Genomic DNA, 19,712 nt, shown 5'->3' with positions numbered 1-19,712 from the left:
GCTTTTTTCCTCCAGCGAAAGCTGGAATTTTTTTTGAAAACAGTTCTGTAGAAACAAGTAAATTCCACTGATTTGCACTTAAGCCATTACTCAGTCTACACTGCTATTTGTTCCTGTGCTAGTTGTTGGTGCAGTGTCTCTATTCTACATCCACCGCAAATGCAGATGTACCCTACTACATCATGATTAGCACCAGCACAGTCTTACTGCTCCAATGCGCCCCACTAGGCTAAGCAGCACTGAGTGCAAATCACACTGCACTAATGTCAGTTGTGCTGGCAGGGGTGCAGCTACACTGGTGGCTAAATCACAGTTTAGACAAAACTGGCAAGGACTGCTTAATAGTGTAGAGTTGTGAAAGGTCTGGGATATGACTTGTGGCAGCTTTCAAAAGCTTCCCTCTCAAAGATAAAATTCCCCCCTCCCCCACAAGTTCCAGCAATGAAACCTGCACTGTGTATATGGTATCTTAAAGGAAAAGTGATAAGTTTTCATTTCCATTGAAAAGCAAAGTTTTCAAAAATAACTGAGGTGTAACGTAAAAATTAAAGCATTTCCCATAAGTATATTTAAAAATAGATTTGATTAACTGATTTCTATACTTCAGTTCTGTTATTTGTTATTTGGCCAAATGAAGACACCACAATGTATCTGAATATATCTCAATTAAAAAATACAAAGAAATTACCATCCACGTGGTCTTATTTTAACATTTTTATTTTGTGTAAAAAAGGCAAATTTAGTGAATTATTTTCATCTTGTACACAAAGTTATAATTTTAATGCTTTTCACATCCATGCTGAAAATCTGCAGTCTGGTAAAAATGAAAGTAACATTAATTTCTCCAAAAGCATTTTTCACTTATATACATTTCATGAGAAAGTTTTAAAAACTCTCTCTCATTGACCACACAAATTACCAAGAAAATAAAAGATTAAATTTGTACAGATATTGATCTATATATCAAATACATACAGAAATGATGTAAAAACCCTATTCATTTCATCTTGATTCCCACCCCAATATATTTTCCCAAGGGCAAAAGCTGATGCTTTTTGTTGTATAAATGGCTGTGACTGTTTTTTTTAAAAATGAAAATTAAAAGGAAGAAAAATTCAGCTTAATCACAGTTTTTTAATCCCTTCCCAATAAAGGATTGTTACCAAATATATATTAGCACCATAGTACAAATATTGGTGGGAGAGGGTATTCACATCACATAAAAACAATAATAATAAAAACAAACAAACACTGAAACCCGTGTTAGTATCCGTAAAACAAGAAATTGATAAATGCTTTAGCTTTCCTTATACATAGCAAGGAAAAGGTTAAGAAGTTGCATTTAAAACAACAAAATCAAGGTCAGCAGTAAAATTCTGAGCCATAAAGGAAGGGGGGCAGTTACAAGGTAAATTTAGTTATTTGCACTACCCCTTGGTTATAAAAACTTGCTATGCCAAATATTGAAATGACTGTTTGATCCCCAACTTAGACATCAATAGAGATTTAAGACCTCTAACACCTCACCTTTCTTTTAGCCGAGTAACATGGTTCACAGGAGAACGAAGGAAGAAAATTCTTTGAACCATGTTATTAATTAATACTAGTACATATACAGTGAAGCCTGTACTAAAAAGACACCACTGCCAACAGGAAACCCCACTGTTTTAAGAGACCACTTTAAAGACCACTGCAAGTATGAATCTGGTACGATTTAGCTCAACTTTTACGTAAACAGACCTCTCCCAAGCATGTGATTTTAGGTGATTCCTTATATGCTTTGCTTAGGACAGGTTTCATTGTACTTGACAGGTAGGTGAAGGATTTAAGTATTCTTTGGATTCAGAAACCAGACTGAAATTCCATCCTCAAATACACATGAAATTCCCACCAAAGTCAGCATGTGTATCTGAGGGTGGAATTTGGCTTGCAGATAGCCATGTTTAGTTTTTAAATAACCATTTTCAAGGAATATTATAAAGGTTGACAGACCCCCCAAATTCTCCACCCCTCCCCCTACAAGGGCATTTTACTATAAAAAAAATCCAAAGATTCCCCTTAAAATCTAGCCCAAATCAGGGTTATAATAGTCTGGATAATCCAAGCTCTGAAGATGGGCAACAAACACGAGCCCAGGAATCTGGATATTTTGCCCTCATGATTTGACTTGCTAACTATGGGCCCAATTCCACAACTCCTTTTCACATTAACCCATATTCAAACAACAGTGGTTCTCCTGAAGTCAACTGGGCTACTTGTGTCACTAGGACTAGTCTACACTAACGCTGTAAATCGATCTAAGTTACGCTACTTCAGTTGTAAGTCAGGTCAACTTAGAGTGGTGTCTACACTGCGCTACGTCAATGGGAGATGCTCTCCCACCGACTTAACTTCTGCCTCTCGGGGAGGTGGCATACAGACGTCTGATGGGAGAGCACTTTGCCATCGACGTAGCTTGTCCTCACCAGACCGGCTAAATTGACACTGCTGCATCGATCGCAGCAGTGCCAACTTAGCCAGAAGTATAGACATGGCTTAAATGTTATTCTATGGAAGTAGAGGCTTTATGAAAGCAGATGCATCTCATGCATCCCTTGTGCTCTGTGGGCCTAATTCTGCCAGCCTTGCTCACATTGAGTAGTTCTTTATATGACATGCGACTAGTCCCAGTGAAATCAATGCATTCAAGTACTAACCAACCTGAGGAAGTACCAGCAGAATCTGACTTTTTGATAGGTGACAGATACCGTACTTGGTGTGACCGAGGCTCACCAAAATGCCTTTGTTTCAAGCTTATGTAATCCAAAATCCTGGACTTGCCTTTACATCTCTCTGACCAAGAGCTGGGATTGTAAAACTACACTGCAGCCCTTGTTTTGGAAGGCTCTGATTTTTTTTTTTTTTTTGCGTTTTAAATAAATTAAATGAATCAAAGGGCCTGGGAACTGAAGAGAGTAAATTTGAAGCTGGTCAACCTTGACAGAGTCCTTTTAATATGGATACTTTAAAGCTAAAATAGCTTTTCCACCTGAACTCACTGATATTTCACACCTGATAACCAGCTTTTGCTGATATGAGAAAACAGTTGTCAAAAAGGGATCAATATTACAAAAAATTGACTGGGGGAGAGGAGAAAAGGTTTCCATACATTCCTACACTATACAGGACAAGTTTTACTTTCAGTAGTAACTACAAAACTTTACATCATCCCCTCTTGCATAGAATGAGGTAAACCTGTGCATATTAACAATGCTTCTACCCAAAGTTAGAGCAATATTTTAGAAAATAATCAAATTGCTGGTTTTCAACTTTCTATGCATTTTTTTTTTTTTTAAGTTCAAACAATACCAAAAAATGGTCTCCTGGGGCTCTGTGGGCAGATATTGTTAAAGCATTTCTTCGGCTGAAGGACCATAGAAGTTAATAATTTTGATTAATTTCTTCTAAGCCCTACTGTATGGGTCAAGAGTCAGACGATCATTGTACTGCTCTGAAGGGGACCTCCAAAAACCCAGAAGCACTTATAGAACATATTCAGTTTATTCCTGAGAGTTTAGTGAATGAACCTTACTGGTAAAAGCTAAAGCTCTTGATGCCCATTCTTCCCATCACAACTCTGCAGGGTGGGGGGAAAAAGATAAATAAATCAGGCTGCTAATCAACTCCAAGAATTAGGCCACCTGCCAAAATCCACACAGATGTAAAAATGGGAAGGGGGATTAAATTATTCAGCACTTATTAAAAATCCTCATATTTTGATGTTAGTCACTATAATCTTCTGCGAATATGTCTAAAGAGATCTGTTCAGCTAAAGAGTCAAAAATAATGGGATGATTAAAGTGAGACTGGCGTCTAGAACTAAATGAGTCCAATTTGCCAAGAAGCAAAATATTTTTTTTTAGATCCCAATTCCATTGTTATATTCTTGGACAGCAGAATATTAAAACCTCTGCAGAACTGAGAGTAGATTTTTTTTGCCTTCATAGTAAGTATTTTTCTAGTTCATCTGGTACATCTCTTGAGGATGCCAACATACCCAGGTATTTGAAGATATGGAAAGCAGGAGTCTAGATTTTTCTGGGGAATAAAAACCAGAGAAAAGGCCCTCAGATTCCTTCCTCCCTCAAATATGTTTTCCATCCAAACATAAAAAACAGGAAAAGGTCCTGAATTTCTAGTTTAAACACTTAGTTTCATGTAATTTTCCACGAGAGAATCTGCTGAAGTTCCAGTTTAACATGGGGCTCAGTAAACATTTACTTGAGCATCCCAAGATTAAGCGCCCAATCCAAAACCTACTGAAGTCAATGGGTGTTGAATCAGGCCCTAAATGAGTAACCATCTTGAAAAGTTAATACCACACCTCATGAAAGCACCCCCATTGAAATTGGGCTACTCACACAAGTAAGGCTTGGCAGGGCTGGTCCCCTTAAATCATGTATATGTTTTTATGCCCCAAAGTCAGGACTTCAGTTCAGTATTTTCACAATGAAAAACCAGAGGTGTGACTCATACAGCTCACAAAAGTCCCAAATCTCCCAACTTGTACCAACAAGGTTCATTTGTAATGACAGTTCATTTGTATTTGCAACAATATCCTCCTCAAACAGTTTTCTGCAATCCTGCTAATTAAACTTTAATTTTACCAAAAAATTAGAATTTCAGTTTAAGAATGCACAATAAATCTGAATTTGAAAATATTACAAAATTCTTTCAAAAGCTTCAAATACAACACAAAAATGTCATTTTTTGTTTAATAAATTGTAAAAATTTTTCACTAAAATAGTTTCCCTGCCCCTCCAAAAATTTTTCAACAGAAGTTTCATCTACAGTTAGCAAAGTGCCCCAAGTACAGCTCTGCAACTGTACTATTGAAATGGGAACAAAATCAGTCAGTCAGTCTTGGAGAAAGGCTCTTTTCTCTATCACCACCACCCTGCCCCTCACATTTCTGAGCTGCCTTATGGTTCTTGTTTGATGTAGTAGCTGGCAGACCCATTGCTTTCCTGATCAGATGCTCCTTGAAGAAAGTTATACTCCTCTCCATCTAGCAACTCCTCCTTCAGCTGCAGTGAAGTCACTAAAAATAAAAGATAAAGACCCATAAAGAATTAAAAATAATTAAGATTTCCCTTCAGTTTAACTAAAACCTAACATTTTTCTTCCCATTAATAATTTTAAACTGAGCATTAAAAAGGCTAAAGTTTAGATAAATTATTTTTAAGAAACAATATATATAGTAAATAAAATAGCTTCAGACTTGCAGATTTAAAGTGCAGTTATAATCAGAAAAAGGACTGTAAAATGTATAAATTAGGAGGGGAAGAGGGAGGAAAGGGGTGTTCCACAGTAACTGCTTCTCAGTAAGTTTAAATTCAGCTTGTATCTAAATATGATTTTCATTTACTCCCAGGCCTACAAATTTAACTTGGGATCACGGCCAGGGGAAAAGAACCACCAACCTAACCCAAGATGTACCTTTTACATTATCTCCAGGCTGCATAGTCAGAACTTAGCTGACAAGCTACATGAGGCAAAATAAATTCTGTTCACACCTCTACAGCTGGGTTGTCTCCACAGTTCTAATAGTGAAGTGGGCAGATATATTAATCACTAATACACATTACATTACTATAGCACCTTCCAGTCAAAACCCTAAAGGCACCTTTCTCATCAATGAATCATGAGCTCCCTGGTGAGGCAGGCAGATATTAAACCCATTTCACAGATGGGAAGACTGAGGCAGAGAAAGAGATTAAGAGGTCAAGTATGCCCAAGATCCCATTGGAAGCATGTGGTAGAGCTACAGTAGAACCCAGATCTCATGTCTAGTTCTTTGACCAGCCTTCTTCTCTTGGGACTCAGATACCTCACAGGAAGCAGATGCTTTGACTTTTCTGACAATAACTGCACTTTAAGTTACACCCTTAACATCACTTCAAATGATAGAATAACTTTGCTTTAACAAATGCCCCTGAGGTTTAATTTTAGCCTCAGTGACCCCATATTAATGCCTCTGGTTAAGCTAGTGACAAACTGAAAACCGATTACCCACTGTTTAGAAGAACAAATACTGGACAGTGATGGAAAACATAGTAAATCCATCTATGTATAGGGCTACACTGCAAAAAAAACACCAAAAAAACCCAAAATAGAATTGTAGCAAGTCTCAGAGCCTGGGTTGACAGACTCAGGCTTGTGCTACAGCACTAAAAATAGCAGTGTAGATTTTCCCCACTCCGGCTCCGACACCTGGTGAAGGGGATGAGTTTTAGAGTCCGAGCAGGAACTTCTACACTATTATTTTTAATGTCATAGTGCAAACCCCATGATTCTGAGTCTCTAGATCCGGGCTCTGAGACTTGATGCTGTGGGTGTTTTTCTTTTTTGCAGTGTAGACATACCCTCAAAGGGTCAACCAGTAAGATGTGCAAAAGTGATTTCTTAAAACACAAATATCCATGTTGCATAGCAAAATAATCTAAGTTCAAAGAGGATTTTTTTTTCTTCTTTACAAAGTCTGCCCTTCTGAGCCATCTGCCTACAGCAACCATCTTAGCATAAAAGGTCATTTTAAGAAATGGTAAATTAAGCTTCATCTTGTTGCAATGCTGCTTCCACATAGAAGACTAGTAACTGAATTAAGCAGCTCATGTCACTGGAATTCCACATTGTATTCTGATGAGTAAGTGGCAAGTTTTGTCCAACCAAGAAAAACAGATGTTATTTCAAGCGTGTCACTACTGTGATTATTTCTGACAAAGTGACAGATTGAAATCTGTATGCAATGTTGGTGTAGCTGTGTCAGTCCCAGGATATCAGAGACATAAGGAGGGTGATGTGATATTTTTTATTGGACCAACTTATGCTGATGAGAGGGACAAGTTTTCACAGAGCTCTTCTTCAGATTGAAATATAACAATTTTCTCAGGTGGGTGCTGGGCTTCAAGAGTGAGAGTGGCCTGCTGTACCTTTAGAACTGGTGCACTTTGACTAGATTAGAGAATAGACTGTATCAGCCAGTTATACACCGACTGCTTATCTGGGACAGTAATTCAGCTTAACTGGGAAAAGTGTAGATAAGCAAGTAATACTTACATAGGGCTGTCTGGGTTTTTGATGCTCTCAGGCTGACGTGCTTTATCTCCCCCTATAAGTCTTCTGCTTATAAAAGAGAGCTGTTTTTAAACATCACTCAAAGCTAAAATCTCTTCTAGCTAGCAGTATATTACAAGTTTCTCAGAAACTTGGTGGCTATGGATTTAGAATAATAGAATATCAGGGCTGGAAGGGACCTCAGGAGGTCATCTAGTCCAACCCCCTGCTCAAAGCAGAGTCAATCCCCAACTAAATCATCCCAGACAGGGCTTTGTCAAGCCTGACCTTAAAAACCTCAAAAGGAAGGAGATTCCACCACCTCCCTAGGTAACGCATTCCAGTGTTTCACCACCCTCCTAGTGAAAAAGTTTTTCCTAATATCCAACCTAAACCTCCCCCACTGCAACTTGAGACCATTACTCCTTGTTCTGTCATCTGCCACCACTGAGAACAGTCTAGAACCATCCTCTTTGGAACCCCCTTTCAGGTGGTTGAAAGCAGCTATCAAATCCCCCCTCATTCTTCTCTTCCGCAGACTAAATAATCCCAGTTCCCTCAGCCTCTCCTCATAAATCATGCGTTCCAGACCCCTAATCATTTTTGTTGCCCTCTGCTGGACACTTTCCAATTTTTCCACATCCTTCTTGTAGTGTGGGGCCCAAAACTGGACACAGTACTCCAGATGAGGCCTCGCCAATATCGAATAGAGGGGAACGATCATGTCCCTCGATCTGCTGGCAATGCCCCTACTTATACAGCCCAAAATGCCATTAGCCTTCTTGGCAACAAGGGCACAATGTTGATTCATATCCAGCTTCTTGTCCACTGTAACCCCTAGGTCCTTTTCTGCAGAACCGCTGCCTAGCCATTCAGTCCCTAGTCTGTAGCGGTGCATGGGATTCTTCCATCCTAAGTGCAGGACTCTGCACTTGTCCTTGTTGAACCTCATCAGATTTCTTTTGGCCCAATCCTCCAATTTGTCTAGGTCCCTCTGTATCCTATCCCTGCCCTCCAGCGTATCTACCTCTCCTCCCAGTTTAGTGTCATCTGCAGACTTGCTGAGGGTGCAGTCCACGCCATCCTCCAGATCATTAATGAAGATATTGAACAAATCCGGCCCCAGGACCGACCCTTGGGGCACTCTGCTTGATGCCAGCTGCCAACTAGACATGGAGCCATTCATCACTACCTGTTGAGCCCGACGATCTACCCAGCTTTCTATCCACCTTATAGTCCATTCATCCTGCCCATACTTCTTTAACTTGCTGGCAAGAATATTGTGGGAGACCGTATCAAAAGCTTTGCTAAAGTCAAGGAACAACATGTCCACTGCTTTCCCCTCATCCACAGAACCAGTTATCTCATCATAGAAGGCAATTAGATTATTCAGGCATGACATGCCCTTGGTGAATCCATGCTGACCGTTCCTGATCACTTTCCTCTCCTCTAAGTGCTTCAGAATTGATTCCTTGAGGACCTGCTCCATGATTTTTCCAGGGACTGAGGTGAGGCTGATTGGCCTGTAGTTCCCAGGATCCTCCTTCTTCCCTTTTTTAAAGACGGACACTACATTAGCCTTTTTCCAGTCGTCTGGGACCTTCCCCGATCGCCATGAGTTTTCAAAGATAATGGCCAATGGCTCTGCAATCACATCCGCCAACTCCTTTAGCACTCTCGGATGCAGCGCATCCGGCCCCATGGACTTGTGCTCGTCCACCTTTTCTAAATAGTCCCGAACCACTTCTTTCTCCACAGAGGGCTGATCACCTCTTCCCCATGCTGTGCTGCCCAGTGCAGCAGTCTGCGAGCTGACCTTGTTCGTGACGACAGAGGCAAAAAAAAGCATTGAGTACATTAGCTTTTTCCACATCCTCAGTGACTAGGTTGCCTCCCTCATTCAGTAAGGGGCCCGTACTTTCCTTGACTTTCTTCTTGTTGCTAACATACCTGAAGAAACCCTTCTTGTTACTCTTAACATCTCTTGCTAGCTGCAACTCCAGGTGTGATTTGGCCTTCCTGATTTCACTCCTGATTTCTCTAGTTCAATTTCATTTCAGCTCATTTTAGAAGGGGTGAAATGTCACTGAGCATTTTTCCTTTAACTTTTCAGTGGACCAGCACATTTCGTAGCAATCTGAAGGACAATTACAGGTACAAAAAGTGAATATTTGTGTTTATTACTCTTATTTAATATCTACTACTGTAGTAGCTATCAGAAGCCAACCAGATTGGAGCCCATCATCCTAGGTGCTATACAAATATATAGTAAGTGACAGACCCTATCCCAAAGAGCTTGCAGTCTGGAAAATTCTGTTTACTCAGGATGAAAGGCTGATAAGGCATCCTACACAAACAGGTTGTATAACATTAAGGCTTTGGTCCTACAATTAGATCCACTAGCACAGCCCCTTGGACATTAGTGGGTCTGATCGCAGGATTGGGGGGGTCTTAATTTTTAAATAAAATCTGAAGAGTCAAATTCTGCCCTGGGATACACGCATAAGTCTCCAATGGACTATAATGGAACGAACAGCTCCAGAAACAGAATTTGTTCCTTAATGTATATATAGCAAGGGAGTTTTGGCTGTTAAACCAGTTTAAAAGGAGAACAGTAATCCACTTTCTCTCATATGCTCAGCTCCTATGATATTGGCATAATCAATTCTGTCACTCTTCAGTAAGATGGTTGCCATCAGGAACAGGCTGAGAAATGCAGACTTCAATTAAAACCAGCATTTTAAGTTATCATTCACAGTTCGCATTGAAGGAGAACAGCTTATCTTGTGAACATTAAGATGGATATTGTTTCTCCTTCATCTTCCGAAACAGATGGCTGAATTTAAAAACTTCCTTTACTACAGATGTGTATGTACAGCATTCAGAACCAAGTTACATTATTTTCGTTACTAACTGAAACACTCAAACCCATAATTTCACTGTTTAATTTCATGCTTTAATTTTTGCTAAGGAGAATTAAGCATGATTAAAAAACATGTACTATCTTCAGATCACAGATGCCTCATAATTCATTTTCTTTCATGGTCATTTTTGTAAGTGACAGGCAGGAAAAACTGTTTATAATAGAGGGTTTGCAGCATATTTGCAATTAATTTTTAAGACCCAGGATATGTTTTTAAATCTTCTATCTTCCTATTTTAAAAAAAAAATCTGAAACACAAAGAAGAATGATATTATGGATAGCAGTAGCAAATAGGTTGTAATTAACCCCGCAATCTGATTGAGTAAGAAAAGTGATACTTATCAATATATGAGCATATATGAAAAGCAGGAACACTGAAAAGAAAATATGGCAAAGTTTTCATTAAAGGTGCAGTACCCACATTAAAAGGTTGATTAATATACAAAAACTGATGGCTATCTGATGACCAAATGAATGAGAGAAGCATTAAAGAGTTTCAGTTACTGAATACCAAGTTAACACCACCAATGTCTTTTCAAATGCAAAAATTTGATGTAGTGAAATCTGAAAATAAATCCCAAAACCTGTTGCTATTTGTAATCCTGCTACAATTTTACAAGCCATTTAATTATTCTTTTATTATGGTCCTATATCTTCCATGGTGATACACACTCCTGTGCTAAATAAAAATAAAATTTAAAAACATTAAAATATTTTAAAAATCGCTAAGAAAGCGGCAGAGGACGATGTAAAACCTATAAAAAAATCAAGCAACCTCACTACCTTGCGTCATGAAAACCTCTTCCCTCCCTACCCTGCCCCAAAAACCTTGGTTATTTTTGCCTGTCCCTATGTCACATCTAATGTACAGCAGGGACCTTTTCTTTTATTAGTCTGTGGAGGACCACACACACCTAAGGCATGGTATCTTTACATAATAAGCAACAACAATCATTAATAGAGAGATTACTCTAGGAAAACGCTAATACACAGAGGTATAAACTGCTTTCCTACAACTTGAAATGCTTTGGTCAAGTTCCCATCCTCCCCAGTATTTAAATAATGCTTGTGGGTTTGCCCAATATTTCAAGTACACCTGGTGAGTTAGTAGGCTTCACATTTTGTCCTAGATCTGTTCAATTAGCATGAAGATCCTGACAGTTACATATTTAAACAACACTATTTTTCCCCGCTAACAAATCTCCTGAAGAAAAGTTTATCAACACCATGGGTTCAAGCTACACCTATATAATACACCACTTGAATGATAAGCAAAGAGATAATTATTTAGCTATAGTGCCTTAAATCATGAAGCCACTTGGTTGAACATCCAGCTGATGAAAGGTTCTGAGTAGAAGGAAAGACACACAAGGTGCTCCCTCATGAGCTATCTGCAGAGTGCTCTCAGTACCTTGCTACCCAAGGAAGCCACATACTGATCTCCCTTGTACCAGTGTGATGAGATGTCACTAACCTGCCCCACCAGGAAACATCAGACCCTGACTTTAGGGGATAACACACGTCAAGAAAGTGGGACTGGTTTTGGAAAGCAACTTCTTTCCTTGACAGCCCAGAGATCATGTCTTTCTCAACAGAGAGCTGTCTGAAGGCTACATTTCAATGCTGAGAAGTTATTTCACATACAACTCTTAAAGGTTCAAAATACAGATGAAAATAAAAGAAAAGCAGCATGACTGTGCCAGAGAACAAAAGCAATTCTTAAAGAAGCAAGATGAAGTATTATTGAATTCTATAGCCATACAGATGTTGGGATGAGAGGGCAATGGGATTTTTTAAATGACCCTGATGTAGCTTTTCTGATAGAATATGAACATTCAGAGCAGACTGGATATCAGTCAGCAATACACTGTTTGGAAAACGAGGGCCTAATCTTGAGAGTGGCTGAGCACTTCTATGGGGTACTGAGTGCCTTCAGTTCCTTGTATGATCAAACCCCGAACATAGCAATGGCCACAACAACCCAGGGAGAGAACTGCCAGTCAGAACATGATCTTAGCTCAGCATCCAAAGCCACATTATGGTGTTCACAGCATCTCATCTAAGGTGCTTAAAGAACATTACCACTAACTGGTGATAGATAGCATAACTACACCCTAACAGGTGTCAAGGATATTTTGAGTATCTGATACATCTGATTATCTTATGTTTGAAGGGAGACAGTCATGAGGATCTCAGAGCTTTTTTCATCTCTAACTTCTACAGTCCAGGATTACCTTATACAAACCACAAGACTTGCATAAGACTCAGATGTTTTAATCTGCCAGACCAATATTATTAATAAATGAATTCTTAAAGGGTTTTCCCTATTCACTGATTAAGATGGATAAAACTTCATTTTGTCAATGTTCAAATAAAACCAGTCTTTGGTTTTGGAGCAAGCATGGGGGGGAAAACAAACAAACAAACCAGGTTTGTTTTAAAAGGGTAAATCTTTCAAATTTATTTCTTATCATACCCAACCATCGTCTGTAGAACACTGAATATAAGAGACTCAATTATGCTTAAATTCAAAAGACCTCTTTTTCCAAACAGCTGTTCTCTTATGCACGGGCTGTATGCAAACACAAATTTCTCTCCAGTTACACAGGGTGTCCAAGCCTTTAAGGAATAATGTGCAGTGTTCTAACAATGATGTTGTGTTGCATATTACAATTCAGTAAGTTAAATTAAAGTATCTGCACACGTAAAAAAAAAATCTGCTGAAGTGCAGTATGGTAGTTAAATCACAGTGTCCATAAGCCTCAGTGACCTAGAATCCTTATATTTGCCCTGGGAACCATTGCTCCCTTATGATGAATTCAGTGAAGTGGACTGATATGGACCAGTGGAAGTGACTATTCCTCCTACTTTACAGACAGAAACAAGTAAACAAGGCAGCATATTTCATGCCAGACCATGCTTTGTTCCCCACCCTGTTCAGCATTTCCCTCTGCAGTAACCAAGAGACTTTGATGGTGCTCATTACCTGTTTTGAGGCTGGGACTGAACTCTTGGCTAGTCCTGGGAGGCTGGAAGGCCTCCGGGGCTGTCTGTGCTGGAAGGGTTCGATATGGAGGAGGAGTCAACTCTTCATCACCAGAGAAGCTCCTCCGCACCCCACCTGCCATGGGTAGGCTCGACAAACTGACAGGCTTCTTCACAACTGGTATCTTCCTCTCTAAACATCAAGTCAAACTAAAGTAAACGCTTGGGTCAAAGTGAATTAGGTAACTCAGACTGGTCACTGAGAAATGTCTGCCTCATTCTGCTTTGGAGTCTGGAAAATAAGGGTCTTGATGTGAAATGGCAAAGTTAATTCATTTCGGGGATGTTAAAAATCCCAACTCTCAACAACTCCACCCACCCCTTTTATTCTCTGAATTCTAGTGATTACTTGGACAGGCTATGAAGCAATCATTAAAGAAAAAAAGTGTCCCAACCCTAATCCCTTTTACCAATAAAATAGGAGCACTTCAAAGCGTTACTGCAGCAGCTGCATTTCACAGCCAACACCTGATCTCCTGACCACATACTGAAACAACTTTTGTCTCTAGATCAGAAGTGCAGTTATTAGATTTACACAGTGTGACAGGAATTTTTTTTGTTTGTGAACCAATCCCACTTAAAAAGGAGGAGTTGGGTTTTTTTTTTGCTAGTTCACTACATATATCTTAAATATATATACCACCATCACTTACTAAGCACTTCTATAGTGCCTTACAAATGTTTATTAGTATTCTAATTTGGAAAAACAAACAAACCTGTTTTTTCTAAAAAAAATCTTCAAGTTACCGGATACCACATCTTCATTCCAGAAGTTGATTTTCCCTCCAAACACTCAATTTATTCCTGCCTCATCATATAAGAAAACCCTACTTTGTTTTCACTTCCAAACAGAGGCCCTGGTCCTGAAATTAACTCTTGGGGGCAAGCCCCTGTGCCTAGGGGAACCTCACTGCAGAATCAGGGCCTTAAACACTATGACAGCATTTCAGCATCACCATTGCTTACACTTGTTCTCAAAGCTACGCTGATGAATGCTAAGAGATTGCCAGTCTAATCAAGTAAATGTACTTTGGGCTAACACAAGAGAACAGCCCTCAAGAAAGCTTTGAAGTCAATGGGACTATTCGTGGTAAGAGTTACACATATGATTAAGTTTCTTGTCTAATCAGGGCATAGGCGACTAAGGGTTGGCAGGTCTGGGGCCTCAGTTTGTTCTTCTAGGAAGGAAGTGACACAATCAAGCAGCAAGTTGTCTGTATAACCAGAGCTTTAAAAAACAGATAGGTCACATCATCTATTAAGTAGCCTTAGAACAAAACCGATTACTAGGAAGCAGTCAGTCCTGGTGGATACTGTAAGCTACCATACTATTCATTATCTGTCAAAGCAAATTGATAACTTGTCATCACTGCGGTCTTTAGCAGCACAATATTTGGTCACAAGAAACCAGTACGATATTCCATCCATTTCAAGTTGACACTGAAATCAGAATGGTCTCCAAAACATTACAGGAGCATGCATAAAGTTTTAAAGATGGCAGCATTTTCCTTATTTGGGAATTATTGCAACCTACATCAAAACACACTGGCAAGACCAGAGACAATTAGGAGAAATCCACTGTCTCATAATTACAGGGTCCTGTCCCTTCAAAAATCCTGAGAAATTCTGATGTGCTATAGTTCCATTTTAGAACAGAATAACCATCTACCCAAGGTATGTGCACAACAAATCCAACCTGATCTTTCCTACTGTGAATAAAAAGCAAGTATCAGTGATGGCTATATTGATAGATGAGAATCTAGTGACTGACCTGAAGATGCCAAACACAATGTAACTGTCACACGTTATTCCACATGCACACAATTACACATAAAACACATTGGATGTTATCACCGTAAAGTGGTGTCACCACAAAATATGAATGCTGGATGTTAGCCTACAGTAGCAGCAGAAAGTTCTGAGGAGTTAGAACTATATGACCTGATAAATGGATCTTGCAATGAGCTATACCAATCCTAGAAAGAATAAGAGTCATTTCTTTGCAATCCAGATGTTAGTGAAAGAGCCACTGTTCTCCATTGTACGCGGTTTGCATAGCAACATACAATTACCTGTAGGATTATTGAAGGTAAGGCCAAGCAGGATGCTGGCTGATTTCTGTTCCCCTTTCGATTATCTCCTTTTTCGGATATATTTTTAAAGCCACTTACAGGACTAACTCAGGCTGTATTAATTTACACATCAGTTAAAAAACCCTATAAAAAGCTTAGATTACAACAACTGAAGTCAAACAGACTCTGAAATCCAGTGTCAATGTAGATGTTAAATAATAAATATTAGAAGTTACCATTTTTCCTATGTGCTTCCTTTATATGAAATGGGCAACAAACATAATAAAAATATAAAAATTTATTGCTACTAAATTTGTGCTTATTAACTCCTTGTAAGTCACATTAAAAAAAAACTACAAGAAGCATTTGAGCATTTATTTTCCCCAACCTAACATTTAAATGTTTTGGAATAAAAGCAAGATTAATCTCAGCACCAATGTACTTGCTTTTAGAAGCTTAAAACAAATATCAGACTTTATGTAATATTCTTCTGGGGAGTGGAAGGGGAGAAGTATTACACTGTGGGACCCATTTCCAGTTAAACTGCTCCCACCGTTCAACACTAAATCAGGGATTCACTAGTACATGTACTACTGTTTGCATTATTAAGGTACTTCGGAACAATTTGGGACTTTTACTATTAACAGAGCTTCATTATCTCAGGAGTTCATTATATGCATGTTCAATGGAACCAATACATTCGCGTACTCCTTCCAACCGCATGGACCCATTAAGAATTTGAAATATTGCATCAGAAATGTTTCCAATACACATTCAAAACATTCCGCAGAATGACTCAAGCCATTCTGGAGTGCAACATGAGTAAGTGCGAGTACCATGCATGTAAATAACAACTCATTGTAGTAAAAAAGTTACTCAGGATGTGTGGTAGTTTCTTGTTAAACCCCAGTATCTTGGCTGTTTTTGCACAGTGTGGGGAAAAACACACTAATATCACATAGATTTGTATGCTTCAAAAATGTTCTTTCCAAAACAAAATCCACCCCTTTCCCCAAAAAATTACAACCAAAAACTATGGAAAGAACAGTTTCTCCTTACCATTGATTATTATTTGCTGAGATGCAGCACTTGTGCCACTGTAACTTATCTGGCACAAACAAAAAACAGGAGGCAGCCAATAACAAGAAGATTTTTTCATGCCCTTGTCCTCTCCTCCCCTTTTGGCCTATTAAATAGGTTTCTTAGCTAAACAGCCCATCAGACTCTTCTCCCCACTCCACATCACAAATCCACTTCAGGTTAGTAAGAACAGAAGAATCTCAAACCCCATAGCGCAAGAATCTGCCCTGGTGGCCTTAGGTGAAGGAAGTTTCCTTTTCTGCGACTCAGTCTATCATCAGTGTTGTGTGAAGTAATGGTTTCCAAATAGCTTTAGGGAGACTTATGGTGGAGAGAGGGACAAAGCAAAAAGGAGAAAGACTGAGCAAACTCTGCCTACCAAGCTCCCTTCAGCCAGTTCTGGAGTTCTCCAAACAGAAGTACATCAAAATGCAGCACAGAACTTTTAGTGCACAGTAGCCAGGGTCCACACAGCCATTTAGGGCACGGTAAGCTAGCGCGCTGTAGATACACATGCTGCCATGCTGTGCACTAAGTCTCCACATTGACCACCACCTAGAGCTTTTTCCAGACAATAGGAGTCTTTGAAAGCTCCTTGGAGTGTACTGCATCCTCCTGTTCCCAGGCTGGACATTTAAAACAAGGCTATGCAAAGATCTTATGGTTGAAGTACGATTTATAAACTAAGTTAATCTAAAAAAACCAAAAACAACCCACCATACTGAAGCAGATCTTCAGAACAGTTATGTCACCATGTAACACAAAATATGGGGGGACAGAAGTAATAATCACCACCAAGACTACTTGAGAGTAGCAAGTTTTAGCAAGTGGATAGAGGAAGATGACGACAAAATAGCATTGGGGAGTGGGGCTGTACCAGTTGTTTGCTATTCCTATTGCTGCCTTGCTGCACTCTGTCCTTTTGGAAGACAAGAGCAGTGAGCTCAGACCTTTAGGGGTTGCCTAGAGAGACCTGCCAGCATCAGCTGCGGATAGAAACCAACAAGACTTGGTCCTCCATTAGAAGGGCCAGGAGCAAGCAGAGGTCAATCAGGGCCCAGCAGCCCAGATAAAGAGGGCTGGCTACCTCTTTCAAAGGCCAGTTCTGGATGAGGCTGTGACAAGAAAGGAAGGCTTCTCTGTCTTGACCAGGCCCAGGTTTCTTGGGTTAAGGACCTAACTGACAGTATTTTGGTGGATCAGTGAAGGACTATTGTCTTATGTTATGAACTTCAACGCTGACATGAACTTTTAGCATTGTCAATTTATTTTCTGTAAAATTAAAATGAGTCCTCTCTGTGGGACATTCAGCTCAGGCGAGCCAATGATAATTGGTACCAACAATGAGATGTCCAAATCCCCTTTCATCACAAAGGGGATGATGAAAGACTTACAACAACAGCAGGTCCAGACTGAACAAGAAGCTCAGTGGACTGCCAGCAGCTAATCCTGGGAAACTTCTCTAGTGAGAAGTCAAGGTCTGAACTTGTTGCTCTGCCCTTCCAAAAAGGGCAGGGTGCACCAAAGCAGCAGGGCCTCCAGTAAGGAGTGACCAAGTTTTGTGCACCCTGTCACAGGTATCAGCACCACCAGGTTAAGGTCTCAGGGAGAAAAACAATGCAGATTTATGAAACATGCACGTGATGTTAAGGAGGTTATGAAATCTTTTAAGAACTTTCCTCTCTGGCTAAGTACACACAATGGGGAAACTGGAAGTCGGATCACTCTTCTGTTCATCCCAGGAATGAGGAGACAGTGGATTGTAATGATGCAGGTTTCCTATGAAGAACTTGTTTGTTCTTGCACTAATTGTACAAGATCATCCAGGTCTTTTAGAAGGCTTTGCATGTCCTAAATGGTAAAGAAATTTGGCCAAAACTTCCTGCAATCTCAGCACCTGTCTGTCACAAGCCAGGCCGTGCACTTGAGAAAATTCTTGGCATCAGAGACTCAGATATTGTTTCAAGAGATCTGGCACTGATGGGAAATGTAACTGATCTTTGAGCACCAAATACTATGAGTTCAGCAGGCCTTATTGGGTGAGAAGATGAATACTCCTCTATTTAGTGCCTTTGTATACATGGTGATTTATATGTGTACATAAATTCCTGTTGGCAGGCAACTTAAGAGGCATTAATATGAATAAAAAGATCATTGTTATGTCTTCGGCTGCCACCTTCAAGGCCTTGAAAACTTGTTTAGATTCTTCAGAGAGACACTTGATCTGACAATTCCATAGGAAGGTAACTGAAGGAAGAATATATGTAGAGGATCATTCCACCTGATGTAAAAGGCATTTGGTTGTTATATCCCCGTTCACATATCTGATGCAAAAACCACTGTACTTCCAAGGCAGGCAAAGACACCTACCTGTAAAATAACCTTAACAACTTAAACAGAGACCAAAGAGATAGCCTCTTTAGGATCCTCTTGTACCAAATGTGTGGATTTCTTAGAGTGAACCAAACTGCACTATTATTGAGCTAGACAAACACATGCAAGGCTCTAATATAGTCAATGAATTCCTGTGCTCAGTTAGAAAAGCAAACCTTCTTTCAGAAACATCCTGGATCTTAGGCTGTTAATTTCAAAAATGCTCCCCCTCTCATGCAGACTCATATTTGGGGTACAGATTTTTTCTTTTGTTTCCTGGTGTGTTAGGAAGGAGAAACTATAAAAGACTTGAGTCACTTATCAAAGGATAGGGGTACATCCTGCACGTATGCTCTAGTCAGGTTAATTCTGTGTCCGTGATAAGACCAAGTTCGCAAGGGTTGCCGTCTCCATTCATTGGTAGAGAGGATCTGTTATGTCTTCCTAATAATGCCTCTGCTATTGGCAAAGCTCAGAAAAGCTAATAGACCCAGTAGGCCCAGCCAAATATGGTTGTCAATCCTGCTGCAGAAGACTAAACCAGTACCACTAATTTGAGAGCCAAGTCTCAGATTATCACTCGGAATCAGGCTATCTTGCCCTATCTACACCTATGAGTCCTAACAGTTTAGTTTGTGACAGCATAGTAATCAGCAAGCTTGATGTCTATGAGCAGAACGAGATACAGTTCAAAGCTGAAGAGGTCTGTGGTGAGATGTAGTTATGCCGATGTGATCTCTTGCTTGACAACCTTCTTTGTATGATAGTCAAGTTGGGCCATTTCCAGCACAAATCCAGGTTCTCTCACACACACACACCCCAACACACACAGAAGGAGAGTGGGTTTGTGTGTGTGGGGGTGGGGTGGGGTGAGAAAACCTGGATTTGTGCTGGAAATGGCCCAACTTGACTATCATACACATTGTAAGGAGAGTGATCACTTTAGATAAGCTATTACCAGCAGGAGAGTGGGGTGGGAGGAGGTATTTTTTCATGCTTTGTGTGTATATAAAAAGATCTTCTACACTTTCCACAGTATGCATCCGATGAAGTGAGCTGTAGCTCACGAAAGCTTATGCTCAAATAAATTGGTTAGTCTCTAAGTTGCCACAAGTACTCCTTTA

The 19,712-nt window shown here is 39.8% G+C and overlaps 1 protein-coding gene across 11 annotated transcripts in view; it reads right to left on the bottom strand.

The window, feature by feature from the left end:
• Positions 1–701: 701 nt before the first annotated feature.
• MBTD1 (mbt domain containing 1) overlaps positions 702–19,712 on the bottom strand; it is a 55,942-nt gene continuing 36,931 nt past the window's right edge. For 10 of the 11 annotated variants that reach the window (XM_073310302.2, XM_073310298.2, XM_078848354.1 and 7 more), the window contains one exon: positions 702–5,080. In XM_073310302.2, the coding sequence (XP_073166403.1) occupies positions 4,962–5,080 (119 nt within the window). In that variant the 3' untranslated portion in view covers positions 702–4,961. Of the gene's footprint in view, positions 5,081–9,156; positions 9,233–19,712 lie in introns of those variants that run through there. The other variant, XM_073310299.2, reaches the window with a different exon arrangement.

Source organism: Lepidochelys kempii, chromosome 14, assembly GCF_965140285.1.
Source record: "Lepidochelys kempii isolate rLepKem1 chromosome 14, rLepKem1.hap1, whole genome shotgun sequence".
Classification (NCBI taxonomy): Eukaryota; Metazoa; Chordata; order Testudines; family Cheloniidae; genus Lepidochelys; species Lepidochelys kempii.
This window is presented reverse-complemented; position numbering and strand designations above follow the sequence as displayed.